The sequence below is a fragment of the Carettochelys insculpta genome, chromosome 9 (assembly GCF_033958435.1).
Source record: "Carettochelys insculpta isolate YL-2023 chromosome 9, ASM3395843v1, whole genome shotgun sequence".
Lineage (NCBI taxonomy): Eukaryota > Metazoa > Chordata > Testudines > Carettochelyidae > Carettochelys > Carettochelys insculpta.
Genome location: NC_134145.1, coordinates 6,332,833 through 6,354,514, shown reverse-complemented (window position 1 = coordinate 6,354,514; position 21,682 = coordinate 6,332,833). Strand labels below are relative to the sequence as shown.

At 46.4% G+C, this 21,682-nt stretch overlaps 1 protein-coding gene across 1 annotated transcript; it reads right to left on the bottom strand.

The window, feature by feature from the left end:
- Nucleotides 1–3,001: 3,001 nt before the first annotated feature.
- LOC142017403 (cytochrome P450 4B1-like) lies at nucleotides 3,002–21,460 on the bottom strand. Its single transcript, XM_075002204.1, has 12 exons — nucleotides 21,200–21,460; nucleotides 19,967–20,105; nucleotides 17,307–17,351; nucleotides 13,879–14,006; nucleotides 12,521–12,642; nucleotides 12,119–12,270; nucleotides 10,636–10,742; nucleotides 9,047–9,237; nucleotides 6,817–6,950; nucleotides 5,089–5,153; nucleotides 4,737–4,819; nucleotides 3,002–4,060 (listed from the first exon to the last, which is right to left on the bottom strand). Exons 1-12 carry the CDS (start codon nucleotides 21,404–21,406, stop codon nucleotides 3,892–3,894), a joined length of 1,542 nt encoding a protein of 513 aa, XP_074858305.1. The 5' UTR covers nucleotides 21,407–21,460; the 3' UTR covers nucleotides 3,002–3,891.
- Nucleotides 21,461–21,682: the final 222 nt, after the last annotated feature.

The window sequence follows — 21,682 nt, the reverse complement described above, 5'->3', positions numbered from 1 at the left end:
TGGCAGCCGTGGGAAATCAGTCCCGCTGGGGGATGGACCCTTTCACCTGCAGGTCAGCAGGTAGAATCTGAGCCACACTAAAGGGTGGAATTGTGGAATCACTCAAGTTGGTGCGGCCAGGATTTCACCTGTGAAGTTCAGTGGCTTATGTGAGCTGGACTGGTGGGTGCACTGGTGCCAGTGACAGCCCTTCACATGGCCCACCCCCTGCATGGGTGATGTGAGAGAGGGACAGGTGTTATCAGCGTATAAATGCTGCTGGAGCTGCAGCGAGAATCCTGACCACTCTGTCTATGGCACAGCCACCTGTTGGCACAGGGTAGATCTTGCTGGGTTGCCTTCAGATGCTTTGCTTTCCAAGCTGAGACACAGGATATCAAGGGAGGGTGAAATCTGACCCTCCCTGCATGTCCTCTGCACTTAGGGGACATGGCTTGGCTTAGAAGGCAAAGTCTGAACCACTAAATCATACACATCTCTGGTGCATTTTTCAGATCCTAAGACTGGTGTCTTCTATGATTTCTTTCTCCCTTGGACTGGTACATTTGACTTTTGCCTGGAAACAGGAGAAGTGTGGACCGAAATTGGTGTGTCTGAAACCGGGTCCACCTTGTGGAGGAGATAATGAAGGGGTGGGGTATTCTCCCTATCACAGCCATCCTGTCCATAGACAAGTTTGAGAGCATTGCCCCATGCTCCATGCTTTGGGAGGCCCCAACAGCCACTTCAATTGTCCTATGGGTGCAGACCAGCAGATTACCTGGGGGCCTGAGGCAGAGTTGCAGCAGAAGTTGGTCCCTACTTCCTGCGATCATCATGGCGGTGGTAGCCATAACAACCTTGCAGTCTCCTCAGTGCATTTTGCTGTTTTCCAACTTCCCACTATGGCCCACTCTAGTTGGCACCTCTTTAGCTGAGAAGACTTGGTGAAGGGCAATGGTCACCAGGCTGGGAGTGAGGAACGCTGACCCTGCCTCCCTGTGGCTGTGAAAGGCCAGAGCACGTTAAAGCACTCAGCGCCAGGGCTCTGCTTGGGTGGGCCTCAGCTTCAGAGCACCATCCTTCAGCCATCCTTGTGCACCGTCTCCCTGACCTGTGCTCTGTGCATTACAGCCATGCCCAAGATCTCTGGGAAATCTTGCTGGCAGCCCCACAGAGAGCCCTGTTCTTAAATGCATCAAGCTATAGCTTCAGACAGGTCAGGTTGTTTGTCCCAGTGCTTATGGGACTATTATTCCAGTGCCTCACTCCTCGGCTGTTTTAACGTATCTTCAAACCTATGGCTGAGTCGACACTAGGGAATTACTGTGCTGAAACTACGGTGTTGCGGGTGTGATGTCCTGATGCCGATCTCGGGGATGGGGTAGGCAGGGCTGTGTTGACAGGCATATTCCCGCCACTGGCACAGCCACTTGGCTTCCTCTTTGCATAGAGCATCTTCATTAGCACGTTAGAGCTGCGTTTTAAGTGTGGGCCTGCAAAGGGTGGCCGGATGTCTGGTTTTCAGCCAAACATCTAGTTAGAAAGGGACTCTCCCTAGCCTGGTAAAAAAAAGTGAGTGAGTGAGGGTGAGGACAGAGGATGAGGGGATGGAGCAAGTGGGTTGAGGCCTCGGAGAAGTGGTGGGACAAGAGCATTTGGGTTTGTTTGGTCAGAAGTGGACAACTCTAGACCCATCCTAAATGCGCTCATGGCCACTCTGTACGTTATTTAGGACATCTGCCCTGCTTTCCTAACCCCTTTTCTCCAGCTCTGCACCCACACAACCGGGGGATGAATTTCCTGAGAAATGAGATATCGGGAACACAAAAACTCTCCAGAGACAATTAGCAGCTGTCTTTCAAGGGCAGAAACCTTCTCTCTCATGCCACCTTTCACAGCCCTGGCTGTCTGGCTTTATGTTGTTTCAGTGAGGCCCCTTGTTCAGCCCATCTGAGCAGCCTTTGCTTCGAACTGTAATTATAAACAGAAATACAGACACTTTGCTGCAATCCAGAAGAGTTCAATCTGTGTGTTTCCCTCATTAGGGAGAGGCCTATTGCTCTTACATAGACCAAAGTGGTTCCAACACCATCAGCTGCTGAGCATTGCGTTTCATAATGATGTTTTGAAATCTGAGAGAGGACTTGATAACAGCTTTCAAATACCTAAAAGGAGGGGAAAATATTTTCCTTAGCCTCTGATGATAGGACAAGAAGCAATGGGCTTAAATTGTAGCAAGGGAGGTTTAGGCTGGACATTAGGAAAAACTTCCCAACTGTCAGGGTGGTTAAATTCTGAAAAAAACTGCCTAGGGATGTTGTAGAATCTCCATCCTTTTTTGTAAAGGGTCTTGCAGAGGTAAGTAAAGTAGGTAAAAAAGCCAGTAGATTGGTGCTATTGGGACACTCACAGTTACTGTTAGCTCAGCTTAGAAAATGAGACACAGAGAGGTTGTGTCTGGGATTATCCAAAATAATGAAATAGTTTAGGAGACTAAGTCACACGGATTTTCCATGGGACTCTTGCTTCTATATTTCTGAGGTATTTTGAAAAGTCCCACTCTGTTTGGTTTAGGTCCCTTGGTTCAATGGACTGTGCATGAGACTGATACACAGGTAGATGCCTTCTTACTGGTGCAAACCAGGTGGCAGCATTGTCCTTCATAATGGTGTTGATTGCCCAAATGCACTGTTCACAGAGACTTCAGAATCCATGTCAAAATGCTCATGGATATAAAGCTCTGAGTCATCACTATATTGTTTGCTTATGACACTCACTGGTCATTTTTGACACAGCCTCCACAGCTGATCATACCTTAGACAGCCTTCAACCCAGATGTTGGCAATGTTGAGTTTGATCATTGACGCTACTTCCTTGTCCTGCTTCCCTAAGGAACTGGGGCTTTGCTTCCAGAAAAATCTACTGTCCTGAATCAGGCTGTCTCCCCAGGGACAGCCCCTAGAAACAGCAAACAACTCAGCCATTTACACTACGAAATATCTCACCAAGGGGTTGAAGATTGTTTATGTGTTTATTGAAATGGTCTCAACAAACTCAGGACAAGCAATCAAAGCATCAAAAAGCCCCACAGCTCCTTTTGAAGATGCTCAACTACAAAAGAGTTTGCAGTTCTGTCCAAGAGCAAATCTTTTATCCAATTTAGGAGATATGGATCTCCAAAAGCACCTTGCAATACAATACATTGCAACTTTTCTAATACCCAAGCCATGTTCTCCATTGGAAATCCAGAGCAATGCCACTATATTCAATGGCATTATACTGTGGATTGTCCCACCTGTGGAAATTAGGTCAAAATTTGTTTTTTATTGGTGTTTAAATCATGTGGCATTTAACAGGAAATCTTGCTCCCATAAATTTTTCCATCTTGGCCCATGGAGAAATGGACACCTTACTTCCAATTGTGAAGAGGAAAATGCTTCCTTCTCCTACACTGGCAAACGTAATATTAAGATCCTCATTGCTTTGTAAGGCAGGCTGGAAGGAACAGACAAAGAGCACTGAAAAAGCCAACAGAAAAAAAAGGATCTCTGTACAGAACATAATTATGCCTTCGCTATCCAGGATTTCAGAACCAGTGATGTCCTGTTGCAGTGTCATTCATGTTACAGTATATGGCATATTTTTAGACAACTTAGATGCAGTTCTCAGCTGGTGTATATTGGCATAGCTAGAAGTCAGCAAAGCTGCATCCCTTTACATTAGCTGAGGATCAGGTCCCATAAAAATGTATTCTCCCACCCACGGTCTTCTCCTTCCCCATACACTAGTTGGGTGACATACTGATCCTCTGAAATTTAAGATGAGCAAATCTACTAAGAAAGTCTTGTGGCTTGCAGGCTTTGCTGAAAATAATACCTAAGAAAGTATCAGCATGGAGCACTGAGGATATTAGGAAAGTTTCTTTAAATACACGTGTATCCCAGTTGAGGAGCGTAGAATAAGCTCAGTTACAACCGTAGGAGGTTTGGTCAGGTCAGGTGAGATTTCGAAGCGGAGGAGGGTCAGGGCAAGAGCCACCTTCAACTCAGTCATGGCGAACTGCTGCCCGATGCAGCTCCTGAAAGAAGAGAAGGAAAATAGTTATGGGCTAAGTTATTAAGGGCCTGACCCAACCCCACTTGAGTGTGAAGAGAGGCAGGGTGCTCCAGTGTGTGCCATTCCTAGAGCAGCCACTGACCTGCTGTGTGACTCTGCACAAGTCAGTCCCCACCCTGTACCTCTGTTTTCTCTCCAAGCCTTTGACTATTTTGATCATAAGCTCTTCTAAGCAAGGTCTACCACGGTTGCTTCCATCCTGATTACCACATGGGAGGCTTACTCGGGGACCACCAGAACTAGAAGCATGAGCTGATACAGCTTGAGACAAAGAGTCCGGTTCTCTAAGCAGGGTTGTCAGAGACTCGTAGGTTTGGCAAGTCAGTCTCAGAGGGGGACATCTAGCACACACTCACCATTAGGTACCCTGTCTCTGTCTCTGTGGTGTATATAGTGGTCCCAGCACAATGGGGCCCAGTAAAATTAGTTGGTGCTTCTAGCTGCTACTGTTATGCAAATAATAATATGTTTATAGTCAAAGGACTTGGAATCAGGCAGTATATGACAGTCTTAACCACCTCCTTCTGAGAACAATTAGAGAAGCATTAGATAATTTCCTCTCCTCTCATTGTGGTTTTCTGCTTGTAAATGTCTTTTATACTAAACTCAATCACACAATTAATTAATTAATACTTCACCGTGGTCCAGCGGCGAAGGGCAAAAAGGCGAAGGAATGCTGATCAGAGATGTTGTCTTGGGAAAATCTCAGGGGGTCAAACACCTGAAAGAAGAGAGCAGTTGTACTCTAAAGAAAGCCCCATCCCTTCTGCCAGAGGCCATGCCCATTCCAGGGGTACAGTGTAGGGCCTCCCCTGTCTGGCCCAGGGGCCTGGTGAGGCTGTCAGCCCAGCTGGCCTGGCCCAAAATCCTGGTGGTATTTAGTCGCACTGCCCCAACAGATGGTGGGGTTGGGTGGGATGATGTAGCTAGTTCCTTCCTCTGTGTCCAGCCAACACAAATCTGAGTATCACAAGAAGCAAAACAACATACCTCTGGATCCTTCCATACCATGGGATTTCTGTGGAGAGCATAAATGTGCAGAGACACTAGGCTACCTGGTAAGAATGGGAGAGATGATCTCAAAACAAGAAAATCGCCTACAACAATACAATATTTTCTTTCCATTTATATTTTTGTGCTCTTGCACAATCTCTCAGTTCCTGATACTCAGCAGCCAGCCACGACTGATTGGCTGACTGATTATTTGTAATCCGACCATAAGGTGCCAAAGCATAGTAGATGGAGTGAGACAGCCTATTAATGACAAATGTCATACGCAATTACAGTCCCACACAAGTCTATGGCTGGATGGGACCTCAGGAGGCCACCTAGTTTATCTCCCCATGATGAAGCAGAATTAAGTTAACGTAAATCATCTCTGACAAGTGTTTATCCAACTAGGTCTTCAAACCTCTGAAGACAGGGATTCCACCAGGAACAATGAAGGGACATAAACCTACATTTATCCCCCGTCAAGCTCAGTAGTTCCTGGTGTTTCCTGCAGGACTGCCCCATCTCCGCCCCTCCCTTTCTCCAATCAGAGTCACAACCTATGTCTTACACCTCCTGGTGGAGTTAGCAAGCTGCTATTTTCCCAGCAGGGGTGCCGACAGACTGGCCAGGCCTCTGGGCAAAGCAGGTGGGCCCTAACTCCATGCTCCCTGAAGGAGTGAGGCCTTGGGCAGAAGGTGTGGGGCTGGAGGCAGCCAGCCCTCAGTGCTACCTACAGAGTGCAGCAAGCACTGTGCTCCCCACACCCTGCACCCAGCCCTGAGAGATACCCCGAACATGCTGCAAGGGGCTCCAGTGGAGATAAACTAGACCTTTTAAATTGCTGGGCCCTTGGACAATTTCCCCTTTTGCACACACAGCCCTGCCCCATTGGTGGGCCTGTGTCCAAATATGTTTGCTCCTATTCAGCAGCTTTCCCTAGGGTGCTAACTTTGTGGTGGGGCACCTGATGAGTTCTTCTGTCTTTGGGCACATAGATCTTGCCAACTGGCAAGAAAAATTCATCCGGCTCTTGAAACTGGGCCAGAGCGTTCCCCACATGCCCTGTATTTAATGTCCTTCCCTGTCCCTACCATGTCTTTTTCCATAGCCACTGTGATCATAATGTGCCATTGTTTCCTTTTTTCACAGCCCAGCTTCTGAAATAGATTAAACCCCAAGCCCTACAGCCAAACCCCTGTGGCTTTCAGAGTGGGTTCTTCATCACGATGCAAATGCCGTCCTTTGGGCCAATAATCACAGAATCATAGAACACCAGACCTGGAAGGGATCTCAAGAGATCATCAAGTCCAGTTTCCCGCCCACATGGCAGGACCAAGCACCATCTAGACCATTCTCTGATAGACATCTAGCTAACCTGCTCTCAAATATTTCCAGTGATAGATATTCTACAAACCTCCCTAGGCAATTTATTCCACCCTGACAGTTGGAAAGTTTTTCCTAATCTCCCACCTAAACCTCCCTTGCTGCAGTTTAAGCCCATCGCTTCTTGTCCTACCAACAGCGGCCAAAGAGAACAATTTTTCTCTCTCCTGCTTGTGACCCTCTTTGAGGTACTTGAAAACCACTGTCACGTCCCCTCTCAGTCTTCTTCTGTCTAACCTGAGCAGCAAGGGCGTACACACGCATTCAAGACCCAGTAGCTACTGTGTGTAAAATTGCACCTGTTAAACTTATAAAGAACACAGGAAAGAGGATAAATCAGACCTTCTGGCAAACTCTTCCCATCAAAAAATGTGACTGGTTGGCTGAGTTGTCGATACACTTGAGGAACTGAAGGGTAGAGGCGGAGACTTTCTTTAATGCACATGGTGCAGTAGGTCATGTTACTAAGGTCATTCCTGAAAAGAAACCAAAAATATGGCCGAACCTGAGAACTCTTTTCCCAGTAAAACAAGAAGTCCTGTGGCACCTTATAGACTAACGGATATTTTGGAACATAAACTTTCGTGGGCAAAGACCCGCTTTGTCAGATGCTTGAGGGGGGTGGGGGGGATGTGCAGAAGAGTATTTAAAGAAGAGGGTCCCCAGTAAAAGGGAGGGCCAGAGCTGAAATGGCCCATTATCAGTAGCATACATCAAGAGAGGAGAAAAAACAAGTTAGATCAGTCAGGGGGATATGGCCCATTGTCAGGTTCTAATGTGGAGGTGTGAACTTCCAGAGGAGAGAAACTGCTTTTGTAACGGGCCATTGAAGCGAAAAGCTTAAGAAGTGCAGGTATAATGAAAGCCGTTCTTTTGCTTAAAATACAAAATTATGAATGTTTGCTCAAGGTCACAAAATACTACGTTACTGGGGGACAGAATCCTCCGCTCTGAAACATATGTCCATGTGGCTGTGGATATATATATATATATATATATATATATATATGCCAGAGACAGGATGAGATGTATAATAGTCCCCCTAGCCTAACTTTATTGTACAACTTAGATGTTCATTGACAACATGCAGCTTTAGTAGGGTTGGTGGGAAAATTTCATCAAACCTAACATTTTACACAAACACAATTTGGACTCCGAGATCTTTTCTGAAATCTCAGACGATTGACACTGCCAAACATCAGGGGAAAGGACAGCTCAGTGTGAAGCAGGTTAGATTAAAAAAATATCTTCTGGGGATCATGATAGGTCACGCTGTGTGAGGGCAGGGGGCCGGATTTGAGGTCCCTTTCAGATCTATGAGACATATATATCTCCATGTTTGTAGACTACTGGGGACTCCAGGCTCCCAGCAGCCCAGGGAGCCAACAGATCCAGGACACTGAAAGTCTTGGGGTCCCCAGTCATATACCAGTGATTACAAAACAAAGGTGTAGGGAATGTTTAGATCACAAGAAATTTCAAACCATTTAGTTTTGTTTTGATTTGGAACAGAATAAAATTTCAAAGTGGCAAAATTACTCAAAAACTGTAAAACAGACATGAGAGCACTCCCGATCCACAAACCTGTCAGCCAGCCCTTTAATGGAGTGGGTCATTCTGTTAATGACCTGAAAGTCTGAGTTTTACTGAAGAGGAATTTTCGCAACAGTTTGGAATGAGAGGCTGCCGAACTCTCTTTTATATTCAAATTTGACACGTTAACACATGGTTTGAACTGGGAAGGGAATTTTCTAGCTCATTACGGGGGCTCCTTTGCATATTTGACTTCATCTAATTCTTGACTCCCCCCTCCTGCTTCTGCCCCTCTGCTCTCTGATTTGCTCACCTTGATAATATTTTTCTGATTTGTCAACCTTGATTACTATTTTTGGTTCTCTGTGCCTTAAATATTGAGGCTGTTCTGGTTCAGCTATGGTCTGAAGAAGTGGGTCTGTCCCACGAAAGCTCATCGCCTAATAAATTACTTTGTTCGTCTTCAAAGTGCTACTGGACTGCTTTTTTGTTTGGAAACCCCAGATTTCTGCCAACCGTGATCCTTGCACTGTGAGAGAGCTGTACTTCGCTGTTTATTTTCATTGGTGATTTGGACAAAAACTCTGCCAGAGACTGCTCATTGATCATTCTCCGCACCTACTGTAGTCTTGTCAGTTATCAATCTTATGGTGGGAGATGCCCAAATCAACAATGATCATAAGTAGGTGATGATAGACCTACCACCACACCTTAAGCTCATAAATAAACATCCAAGTTAGTGTATCTTAATTGCATTCCCCGAAGCACTAAGTGGCTTCAGAGGAGTTGACTGAAGGTCTGGCATGGTTTTTCCTGAGGTGAAATTCTGTTCTCGTTCTTATCCATGTAAGTCTGGAGTAACGTCAATGAAGGTAGAGGAGTTAGCCCAGATTAATATTCTCTGGCTCTGCAGAAGCTTAAAAATTAGCTTGAGATGTTTGCGACACATCAGACTTGCTCCCCAAGTCATGATGTAAAATGATAAAAATCAGATTCTGGAATGAGGGAACAATTTGCAATAAATGAGGTGAAGTCTCACCACTGAATGGTCTCTCGATCTCCCAGAACCTCTTTGATCTCTTCCCTGCATCTCTCCTGGTGCTCTGGGTGCAGGGCCATGCAGTACAGGAGCCATGACATGCCAGTGGCTGTGGTATCGTGACCCGCAAACATGAAAGTGTCTGCCTCAGCACGTACATCTTCATCAGATAGTCCTTCTCCTTTTTCATCCTAATTCGGGAATGGAGGAGTTTTACAATTAATCCTCACTCTTCAGGGTTTAAGATAATCTCTAACTATTAGAGATAAGGATAAGAACTAATATGGTGGGCAGGGTGTCTCACATCTCCCACAGTGGGGTTCTCACAACTCCTTCTGAAGGAGCTAACCACTGCCAGAGACAGGACGAGACAGGCCTCATGTCTCACCCAGTGGCAGTTCTTATGTTTTTTTGTTGATGTTCTGCACGCCCACCAGAATCAAAAATGTCTACCTAGCTCCCTGAGGAGATGCAAACCAAAGATTAATTCAATCCAAATGTTGAGACTTCTGTAGATCATGAAGCTACCTAAGACCAAAGGTGCCTTAAGATCTATAAAAACTGCAAGGCAGAACTCCAATTATGTGCTTGGAGTTTTAGATAGAGTGGCCTCTGAAGCATATCCAAAATACAGGAAATCCTGTCGATTTTTTTTCTGCCCCTAAACGGGTGGCCTCTCATGCAATCGTGCCACCAGCAGGACACCTTTTTGCTGAACACCCATCCTTGCCTTGATGGCATGACCTTGCGCTGATAGTGTGTGTGAGGTCACATTGCAGGGAGCACCACTAACAATAGCTGCGTCTACACGTGCACGCTACTTCGAAGTAGCGGCACCAACTTTGAAATAGCGCCCGTCGTGTCTACACGCGTCGGGCGCTATTTCGAAGTTAACTTCAACGTTAGGCGGCGAGACGTCGAAGTCGCTAACCTCATGAGGAGATAGGAATAGCGCCCTACTTCGACGTTCAACGTCGAAGTAGGGACCGTGTAGACGATCCGCGTCCCGCAACGTCGAAATTGCTGGGTCCTCCATGGTGGCCATCAGCTGGGGGGTTGAGAGATGCTCTCTCTCCAGCCCCTGCGGGGCTCTATGGTCACCGTGGGCAGCAGCCCTTAGCCCAGGCTGCTTCTGCGGCAGCTGGGGATCTATGCTGCAGGCACAGGGTCTGCAACCAGTTGTCAGCTCTGTGTACCTTGTGTTGTTTAGTGCAACTGTGTCTGGGAGGGGCCCTTTAAGGGAGCGGCTGGCTGTTGAGTCCTCCCTGTGACCCTGTCTGCAGCTGTGCCTGGCATCCCTATTTCGATGTGTGCTACTTTGACGTGTAGACGTTCCCTCGCTGCGCCTATTTCGATGTTGGGCTGAGCAACGTCGAAGTTGAACCTTGACGTTGCTGGCCCTGGAGGACGTGTAGACGTTATTCATCGAAATAGACTATTTCGATGTTGGCTGCACGTGTAGACGTAGCCAATAAGATATTTGGTGAGGACCCTGCGGCCAGCAATGATCAGGTATTGCTCAATGATGTTTAGTGAAACGTGCAAATGGTACAATTATAATTGGTTCAAGTGTGTTCTTCAGGACTCACCTTGGCACATAGAAGAATATCCAGAATGTCCAGATGCCTCTTCTTCTGGATCTTTTCGAGTTCTTGCTCACCCTTGAGCCACTCCTTCCTCTCCTTGATCACCTTCTCTAGAAAGAAAAGAACATATTTTGTTAAAATTTACTATGATTCACTAGTAATTCAGAAAGCAAAAGGTGGAAGGCCCATCTCAAGATATGTTTAAAAATGAACCAGTCAACTCACTAGAAAGCAGAATACTTTACTTCTTTCTACAGAGAATCTCAAAGTTCTTTATAATCAGTATTTTCAGATCTCCTACATGGAGTATGTATGTTATGTGTTATTTCTCTTTTCTTAGGCAAGGAAATTTAAGGCACAGAAGTATTACGTGATTTTTAAGGTCACATGTGAAGTCGGTAGCAAAAGAAAGAGCATACCTCAGATCTGCTGAAACCCCATTTTGTTATACTCACAAAAGCATCGTATGGAATAAAGCCATAGATTCTCCTACTTCTTTGTTCCAGGTGCATTTAGTTAGAGATAGATTATCTCCTGGGTATTATCCCCACCCCGCCCCAATGCTGTAATCCTACCCTTGCCTGATTCTCAGCAGGTTTCATTCTGCAGATCACCTGGCAGGTCTCTGTGGACTGCTTGTACTCCAGGAGCACAGCTGGAGAGAATATCTGGACTAAATGAGATAGTTATGTTGATTTCTTTCTTGTCTGATTCCACTGTTTGATACAGGCAATGGACCAGAATGTGCAGTTCTTCTTGTTAGTGGAGCTGCCCTAAAGCATGAATTTTAGGCAATCAGTAGTGATGGATGGCAGAACAAGGAGCAGTGGTCTCAAGTTACACTGGGAGAGGTCTAGGTTGGATGTTAGGAAAGACTCTTTTTTAGGAGAGTGGTGAAGCACTGGAATGCATTACCTAGAAAGGTGGTGGAATCTCCACCCCCAGGAGTTTTTAAGTCCTGGTTTGACAAAGTCCTGGCTGGGATGATTTTGTAAGCATTGATCCTGCTTTAGGCAGGTGACTGGACTCAATGAACTCCTGAGGTCTCTCCCAGCCCTCGGATTCTGATTCTATTCTAGGAATGTTCAAAGTCATTCAAGCAATCAATGTCTTTTAGCAAGGAAGGGCAGGGACAGTGTCCCCAGCTTTTGTGTGTCAGAAGATAGGAATGGGCCAACAGGAGATGGATCACTTGATGGTTACTTGTTCTGTCCAGTCCACCTTTGACCCATGGCATTGGCCACTGTTGGAAGACAGGACACTGGGCTAGATGGACCTTTGGTCTGACCCATCGTGGCTATTCTTTTGTCCTTAAGTCTCTGACCATCACATAAGCCCCCCAGCCTCTTTTCTTAATGTAATCTGTTCAAGTGTGTCTCCTTCCCCACACATAAGGGCATCCCTCTTAAAAGACCCAGTAACTTCAGCACGGTTAATACCGCAACCATACAGAAGAAAGTCTTGAGCCAAGAGAAAAGGGAAATACCTGTTTGCTGATGGACTATTCTGCAGTTGTTCCAGAAACGACGCCCATGGGGAGTAAGCCAATAGATGAGGTTATTGTGGTACAGAAGTGTCCTGGTTCTGTCTTGTATCATTCCTGTGAGCTGACGTATAGCTTTGAGAAATGTATTTTCACTAAAGGGAAGACAAGAAAGTGGTGTTTAATGTGTGTGAAGATGAACACTTGGGCCTCGTCAGAGCAATTTTATACTTCTGCCTCAGCTGGGAACTTGTACAAGTGCCTTGCTTTTACTGAAAATTCCAGCCTAAATTGCTTTCCCAAAGTCACACAAGAAGTCCCAGGTGCAGCTAGAAATTAAACTCAGAGCTCTTGAGTTTGAGTCCAGTGCCTTAAAGACAAGACCACTGTTCTTCTCACACTGACCTGGTCTGGCAGTTGCTTGAATAACTGAAGGTACATTTCAGCATGCTATCTAAAGCCATCAAGCCAACTTCGTTAGTGATATCTAGTGACTTTTCTTTTGTTGTCCGCTTTTCCCATTTATCCTAAAGTGAAAGAGAGAGAGCAGCTTTCACAGAGCAAATGGAATTTCTCATCTGTCAGCCATCATCCTTTGAATAGTTTCGTTGTCCACAGGACCTTAAATTCCTTTGCAATCCATGCAACACTATAGATATGATGTGGGTGTAAAGGAAAAAAAACGCATTTCTGTTTGAATTAGAGCATATATTTGAGAAAGACGCCCAATCTTAATTTAAAGATTCCAAACAGGATGAATTAAGCAATTTCCTCACTACAGTCTGTTCCAAGGTTGATTATGATTCTCTTGTGTATGCAATGTAGTTGTAGCTCTGCTGATCTAAGGATATTAAAGAGAGAATGTGGATGAGGTTGAATATTTAAGGAATTACCGCAAAAGAATGAGCCAAAGTGGAGGAGGCAATCTATTGACTGGACCGACTTCCGTTGATGAGAGTGCTTGTTGACCCAGCTGTAGATATTACCTCACCCACCTCGCCTTACTCTTTGATGGTAAGTCCTTAAATAGCCAACCCTTCTGAAACTGTATAGCTGAGTTTGGTAGGTTACTGCAATGTTCTGGATAGACCTTTAATATTGACACTCAGCATGGGCAGAAAAAACGTTAAATCAATTCCATGCTGTGCATTGTTCTCAATATTTTTTTCTTGTTGCGCGAGGCCATGCCTACACTAGCATTAAATTTGTCACTCAGGTTGGCGTGAGGAAACGTCCCTTTAAGCAATGTAAGTGTGGTCAGCATAAGCACTTGTGTGCAGTATGCTGGAGGCAGGAGGTGCTCTCAGAATGACATAACTACTATTGCATGTTGAACTCACTGTATCATGTGGGCATGTGAGCTCTCACCATTGGTGAGAAGCAAGGAGAGGAGAAAAGGGGCCTTTGTTATGCAGAGGCTATAGAATGAGCTGAGGAGTGACCCTAGTTCCAACTGCAATTCATTAAGAAGCAATAACATTAAGGGAGGCCCACAACGGGGCCTCCTGAAGCCACTGATCCCGGGGTAGGAAGAGAAGATTAGGAAGGTACTCTACTGGGCCACTGCCGGATGGATCATCTCTGAGGCTGCCCCACATTGGTACCCAGGTGCAATTTATTTCTAGGATGCAAATGATGAGGACCATCTCCTGCTAGCTTGTCTCACTGTAATGAAGGAGCACAAAGCCCAGCTTGATGGGACTTGCTCTTCCATGCAGGCAGGGGCAGGTTAGAAAAGATGACAATAGCAGTGGGTTACCTACCAACATCACTTTGGCAGAATCTGCCAAGATTTCCACATAAGATTTCAAAAGATCGTTGTGAAATGCAGCAGTCAGCAGTCTCCGGTGCTGGAACCACTTTGGCCCATGTAAGACGATTAATCCTTTTCCTGCAGGAGGGAAACACAGAGTTGAAGCCTTTCTGGATTGTGGCAGGGTCTGGATTCTGTCCATCACTTACTGCTCATGGAGGAAATGACTGCTTGGGTGGGCTTAGCAAGAGGCCACAGGGAAACATAACAAATCGTAGTACTCTGGGCTGTGAGAGCTTGTCTACACCATAAGTTATGCCGGCACAATTTACGTTGCAAGTGGAGTGAATAAGACATCCATTCAACCGACTTAAGTTACACCGACATAAGCACTAGTGTGGACAGTGCTGTGTGACAGAGGTGGGTCTATTATGTTTATGGGAGAGCTCATGCAGACGTGCTGCCATGACCCTTCTAGCGTAGAGTAGCCCTTGAAAGACAGTGCTTAATCATCCTCAGAGGGTCTCTGTGTTCACGGTGGCTCATCCTGGAGAAAACCCAAACACCTGTTGTGTGTGTGGCAAGTTGGAGGAAAGAGGTTTGGGGTGGAGAGGGATGGAGGTGGGGGGGAAGCTGGCCATACGGATAGTGGGAGGGCGACTTACCTGGCTCCATGCTCCCCACTGCTCCCAAGGGCCACCCTCCACTGCTCCCATTGGCTGAAATCTGACCAATGGACACTTCTGCCCAGCTCTCCCAGGCCCAGTTGGCTCCTGCACAACCCTCCCACCCAGTTCTCCCACATACCTAGTCTTTCACATTCTCATCATGACTGTTACTCGCGATTATGCTATTGAGAAGGGGCAAAAAGGGCCAAATTCAGACTTCAGATGCAACTCCTTATAACTGCTTATACCAGTTTTGAATTCAGCCCTTTATGACTCCTCCTAAGAGTAGCAGTCCTAAAAAAACATACACAGTGGCCACAAATACATTTAGGGCTGGCACCATCTATTCCTAAAAACCCTCATTGGCACAGGTGCATCAGCACAATTTCACTGCTCTAACCTATTAGTGAAGAGGTTCTGCACCACTAGGAGACACCTTTCCTGTTGGCTGAGGTGCTTCACCTCCCTGAGGGATGGGGAAAGCTCTCCCGTTGACACAGCACCATCTACAGGGGTGCTAAGGTTGGTGTAACTACGTCACACCGGGAAGTGGAGTTTTCACACCACCGAGCAATGTAGTTATAACAAAAAATTCCTTAGTGTAGATGAGGCCTTAGGCAGGAAGTTGGAAGGTGGTTTAGGTCCATCAGAGGGATGAGGTTCTGGAATGGAATCCCCAGAGGAGTTATGGGGACAAACAGCCTGACCAGTTTGGAGATGCAGCTTGATACAGTTAAGGACAGGGTTATATGAGGAGGTTGCCTGCAGTGTCTGGGGACTGAATTTGATGACCCGAGCAGCCATTTCCAGTCCTGTGTTCTATCATCCTGCTAGCTTATAGGGCTCCAGAGCAATAGGACTAGGGATTTTAATTGTGTCAATCACCCTTGTGCATGCATTCGTGTGCTGTTTAGCTCTGTTGTTGTGTATATATCCAGTTTTATTCTGTTCACCAAGTGTATAGTACCTCTCATGCATGTAAATGCCCAGCATCTAAAGTGTGTAGGTAATGGTGGCAGAGGGGTGTATGTGCCCTACAGAGCCACATCCTAGGCTGTGCCATCTTTGTGCTACCAGCTCTCAAAGAGCAGGAAGCGAGGGCTTGAATAGCCCATCTCTTCATTATGCCGTCCACCAATTTAGGCCTCATTTCTGACACACCAATTTTGGTCCATTCTTCTCTTGTTCACCAGGCAGGATCTGAACACGGCCCTTGAGTTATATCAAGGGAGCTTTTGTTGGGATTAGTTCCCTCTCTATCTCCCTTTTGCCGCTTGTCCCATTGATATTTATTGTTCCAGGTTGTTGTGACACAATACAAATTTCCCACTCACTTTTCACAGCTGGGCTCACAAGTAGGATAAGTTTATACCAGGGCTGTAGCCACGGGTGGGCCTGAGTGGCCTGTGGCCCACCCACTGGGCATCCAGGCCCGCTCCCGGCCAGCCTGCCTGGTGCTCCAGCCCAGGAAACTGGGATTGGAGGCTGAGGACTTACCCAGCTCTGCTCGGCAAGCTAGCTGGGGAAAGGGGCTGGGGCTGGGGCACTGGGCTTACCCCATTCTGCCTGAATACCCAACTGTGGAAAGGGACCTGGAGGCTAAGGTTTACCCCACTTGACTTGACACTGTGGAAGTATGAGAGTTACACTGTAAAAATCACACTATGCTATAATAGCAACGAAGGGTCCTGTGGCACCTTATAGACCAACAGAAAAGTTTTGAGCATGAGCTTTCGTGAGCACAGACTCACTTCATCAGATGCTGGTCTTGGAAATCTGCAGGGCCAGGTATAAATAAGCCAGAGCAAGGGTGGGGATAACAAGGTTAGCTCAGTCAGCAAGGGTGAGGCTTACTACCAGCAGTTGATCTAGAGGTGTGAACACCAAAGGAGGGGAAGCTGCTTTTGTATTTAGCCAGCCATTCACAGTCTTTGTTTAAGCCAGAGCTGAGGGCGTCAAATTTGCAGATGAATTGTAGCTCAGAAATTTCTCTTTGGAGTCTGGTCCTGAAATTTCTTTGCTGTAGGATAGCTGCTTTTAAGTCTGCTACTGTGTGGCCTGGGAGATTGAAGTGCTCCCCTAAGGGTTTTTGTATATTGCCATTTCTGATGTCTGATTTGTGTGCGTTTATTCTTTTATGTAGAGACTGTCCAGTTTTGTCCGATGTATATAGCAGAGGGGCATTGCTGTGTGCTATAATGTGGCTTCTGCGTTCAAGAAGGGGAAGTTGTGTTGATGCTGTGTGTAGGAATTTAGGGTGGGTTTGGATGGAACCAGGTGTGCCTGGGAAAGCTGGAACCAGAGCAGTAGGTGCTGGATGATAAGGTAACCAGAGAGTAATTGACAGGAGATTGCTGAAGGTGATATTCAGGGGCTATGTGGAGTGGGTGTGTGTCTGGTTTTTTTCTTTGTTTGTTAGCTTGCCTTCTTTTGTCTGTATAAATTGAGAGACTTGAGCCCTAGGCAGGGGCTCAACTTTTTCTGAATGTATTAGCAGAGCAGCTTTGCTAATAAACAGAGTGGTCTGACAAATTGTGTCTCGAGTCTAACTTTGACAACACTCTGGCTGAAGAGCAGGGCCAGGGCTTACCACACCTCCATCATTCCTGTCCTGCCGCACCCACCCTCATGCTTGCCCATACTCCCAAGGTTGGGGCCCACCCCAGTGGGCTCTTCTGGCTGCGCCACCAATTTATATACCTAATTATCCCAACAGTCCCTCCATAACTGAGTTATATAATGCAATGTGAGGACGAAATATTATACCTACCAGTCCATGGGACAAAGAAATTATAGAAGTCATCAGCCTTAGGATCTGAAAAATGCACCACAGATGAGTGTGTTAAAGGAGTCATCTTTGCCATCTAAGATGGTTTTTCTTTTTAAGACCACAGAACACCAAACAATAATATTGTTTATGCAGAACACCTATGAATTTTTTCTTCAAAAAATCTTGTCAGACCTCCAAAAAACCCCAAACAGCAACATATACAGAAAAACAAAATGAAGCAATTTAGCCAGTATCATAGCAAGGAAGAAGCAACCTTGTATCTGGTTTTAATAACAGAACATATAGACCATCAGTGTATTCCTCCAAATATTCATGGCATACTTGCTAGTTGTTCATGGAAAAAAATAGGTCACTTAAACCAAGAGGTCATACAGAGTGGGTAAATTTGCACCTTTTCCTGACATCCTGTACTTCAATAAGGAAAAGCAAAGCATTTAAGGGCAACATGGTAAAATCTAGGTTGTGGCTTTTAAGCTCCACTGAGAGACGGTATTGCAGGCCCAGACTGCCCCATCATATACAGTGGTCAGGGTTATCATTGCTGTCTCGGACTGATAAGAACCTACATGGAGCTGAGGGAGATTTACCTCTCTGATGGGACTATACTGAGCGTTATCCTTTTCACTGTCCTGCAAATCAGGGGTGTGCCATGGGGAAGGACTGTAGCTGGCCCCAGTCACAGGATCATAAGTATGGCCACACTGGGTCAGACCAAAGGTCCATCTAGCCCAGAGTCCTGTCTTCTAACAGAGGCCAATGCCAGGTGCCCCCGTGGGAGTGAACAAAACAGGCAATCACCAAAACAATCACTTTCCTGACATTCATTTCCAACCTCTGCCCAACAGAGCCAAGGGACAGCAGCCCTGCCCATCCGGGCTAATAGCCATTGATGGACCTAACCTCCAGGAACTGATCTAGCTCTTTTTTGAACCTTGTTATAGCCTTGGCTTCCACAACATCCTCTGGCAAGGAGTTCCAAAGGCCTAACATGCTGCGTTGATTAAAAAATGTCCTTTGGTTAATTTTAAACCTGCTACCCATTAATTTCACGTGGTGAGCCTAGGGGGATGCAAGTGGCTTATGTAGGGGGAAGAGACGAAGTGGTGGTAATAGGTAAGAGGAATTTAGATAAAATAAAGAAAATGAAAATTTAGGCCCAAATCCTCAGATTTGTTTGGACACTTGATACCTGTAAGGCTCAGAGCCTTAGGTCATATAGCCAGCAAACTTTCACTGACAGTTCGAACTATGAGCCTGTAAAATATGCAACAAAATAGAGATCCCATGGGGAAAGGTTCCCTGGGAGTCCCTTATTAGCAGGGGTTTCTCCTTCTTTACTATCTGTGGTTTCACTCTTACTGTTTTAGGGTTTCTCTGGCACTTAAGCACTTTTCAGGTGAATCAAACACATGGAGTAGGACCCAGCAAAGCTGTCCCAAAGTGCTAACTTCATTGGTGCCCTGTAGACCCTCTACTTAGTGGGCCGTCAACAGCCCTGCAATTCACATCAGCCACTAAACTTCACAGGCGAAATCCTGGTCCTCTTGGTCTCAGTGGGACCACAATTTCACTGGTTAATATAGTTCAGATTCTAACTGTGGACCGATCACTGAATGATCAAGATGGGAGATGGAGCTTATCTCCTAAATCTGATAGATTCTCATGCCCCACTCTGCTCTTTCTACCATGGTAAAACAGATTCTAGGCAACTTCCTCCAGGGGGGCTCTAAAAAGGATGGAGAGAGGCTGTTCTTAGTGGTGACAAATGGCAGAACAAGGAGCGATGCTCTCAGGTTAGAAAGGGGGAGGTGTAGGTTGGATTTTAGGAAAAAATATTTCCCCAGGTGAAGCACTGGAATGTGTTACCTGGAGAGGTGGCAGAATCTTCATCTCTAGAAGTTTTTAAGTCCCAGCTTGACATAGTCGTGACTGGGATGCTTTAGCTGGGGTTGATCCTGCTTTAGACAGGGGGCTGGACTCAATGACCTCCTGTGGTCTCTTTCAGCCCCATGATTCTATGATTCAGTGATTTTATGGCTAACTCACCGAGCATACTGCTCAGAGCTAGTTCACTGTTCTTGGGTAAGTGAAGCAGCAGGACCTGCTTTCCACCCAATGATTAGTTTGCTTCCCCCTACTTGGTCTGATCCACAGGGGATGCAATTACAGATGCTGCTTAGGAGTAAGGCTCTTCCACGTACGCTGTAGCAGCTTATTCTTTTAGCTCCTGAATTCCCCAGTTCTGTACCCAGTGCGTCAGCCAAGTTGGCGGCTGTCACCCACCAACTTACAGACATTCTGTGTTCTTAGAAGAGTGCAGAAATAATTGCACATGGTGAACGTCACTCTGGAATGAGGAGTTGCATCTGGAGTATGCACAACTCAGCTTCCACGTTAGCTTGTTTAAAGGGTCTTGTAACCCTTGGCTGCCCCTCCTGGCATGAATCAATGTAGTTGTTCTGCATTAACTTTGTTTTTTATTGAATTTTGCAATCTTCACGTATGTCCTGTAACAAGGCTGCAGATTACAAAATAGCCACACACTGCTGTAACTGGACTCTGGTGGAAGCAGCACTAAGGAACAGGAAACCAAACACGATTTTTCCAAATAACTCAGAAATGCAGTTGCGTGTTCTCACCTCCTCTGCTGTATACAGCCTTGGCGTATTCAGGGTGGTAGATATTCAGGAATCCTAAGAAACCTCCAAACCATACAGCGTGAGCGTATGGGTATTTCTCTGACCAAGACAAAATCTTGTCAAGTTCTTGATCTTGAAGCTGGAATGATTTTTTTACAAAGAAACAAAGTATTGTTTAGGGAGGAAAATAAAGGTACGGGAAAGGAGGCTCTCGTGGTGAAGTATAATCATGGTAGCACTTGAATAGATCCACATTGGGGCCACGTTGTTCTAGGAGCTGTACAAACACAGAAAATAAACAATCCCTGCCCTGAAGAGCTTAGACACTGGAGTGAGCTGCAGCACAGGTTGGTTCAATCAGCAACTCTGCTACTGAGTCCTGATACGACCTTGGGCAAATCCAGTGCTTTTTTTTCATGCCAGTACTTGCCAGTACTGAGTACCAGAACCTTGGCACTCCTGGGGTGTCAGAGCCCTTCATACTAGGCCAGCAGGCCTGTCATACCCTACTGTTCACCCTTGTGCTGCCAGTGCTTGCTCTTATCCAAACCCTTAGACTTTGCTGGAACTCACCAATGCCTGAGCCCCTAGCCTAGACTTTGTTGGTGCTCACCTGGGGCATAAAGACTGGCTATCAGCTCTGCCCTGGTTGCATGCCTCAGCCTACTAATTATTTGTGGCAGCTCCCTGGCCGAGACTCATAGACTGTTGTATTGTTCTGCCCAGACAAAGGACCAGACAAAGGCTGCCAGGAGATAAGGCCATATAATTCCAAACCCTGGAAGTCACACTCCAGCTGGGATAGCTCCCCTCTGATGCATGACCTCCCAGGCAGCCACTGGCAGTTCCTGACCTGTCTGTGAGATTTGGCACTGACCCCTGCTACCACACAGCCTTGCAACATTTTTGGCCCAAATGTTCAAAAGCGGCCTGTATATGTGGGGCACCCGCATTGTTGGGTGCCCAAGGGAGACCACTTGGGCCTGGGGGAATTGCAGTTCAGGGTGTGGAGCACCTCTGAAGAAATCCAGCCTTAGGTAATGTGTGGTCTTAACAAAGGCAGCCCCCGCCCCAATATGACAGTGTCCTTTTCCCTGCATACACAAATCATTGACCTTCCCCACTTCTCCGCAAGTCTGGGACAGCAGGGAAGTGTATTGAGATTGCAAAGTCTTCACTAGTTTGAGAGGCACATTCCAACAAGCTCTCTATAAGAACAGAAATAGACCGTACCTCCTGGGCATGGCCATACAGCCAGTGCATCGGTGGGCCTGGGAAACACTTCAGGGATTTGAGCAGTTGCTGTCTTCTCCGATACAGCTGGGTCACCTTCAGCAGCACACAGGAGAGGCAAAACGCAGCAGCCAGGAAGAAAATCCAGTATATGTCCACTTGCTGCCAGACCCAGGGGGTCCTCCTTGTGTCCAGCAGAGATGTCATGGTGCTGTCAGCCTTTGTCTCTCTCACCCCGCCGAGTGAATTCACAGTTGTACGCTCACGCCTCTGCCTGTGCGCAGAGTGAGGACCCAGAGCTGAACTCCCTCTGAGAGATCGTGTTTCCCGGCTAAACCCGCCCAGAAGCAAGTGGTCAGTGCAGTGCCTCAGTAATGTATTGAAAGCAGCAATCACACAGGCCTGAGGAGAAATACTCAGTGCACAGAGGGAAGCGGATACAAAGTCCGGGGCTGAGCCCCTCCCCTCAGCACACAAGTAAAG

Excerpts from the sequence above, each read along its gene's own strand:
- LOC142017403 (XM_075002204.1), bottom strand. The coding sequence starts at position 21,406 with ATGACATCTCTGCTGGACACAAGGAGGACCCCCTGGGTCTGGCAGCAA. Across the intron at positions 14,007-17,306 it reads TTTCTTTGTCCCATGGACTG|GAAAAGGATTAATCGTCTTA; the intron begins GTAGGTATAATA and ends TCCCTCCTGCAG. Across the intron at positions 12,643-13,878 it reads ATTCTGCCAAAGTGATGTTG|GATAAATGGGAAAAGCGGAC; the intron begins GTAGGTAACCCA and ends CTTTCACTTTAG.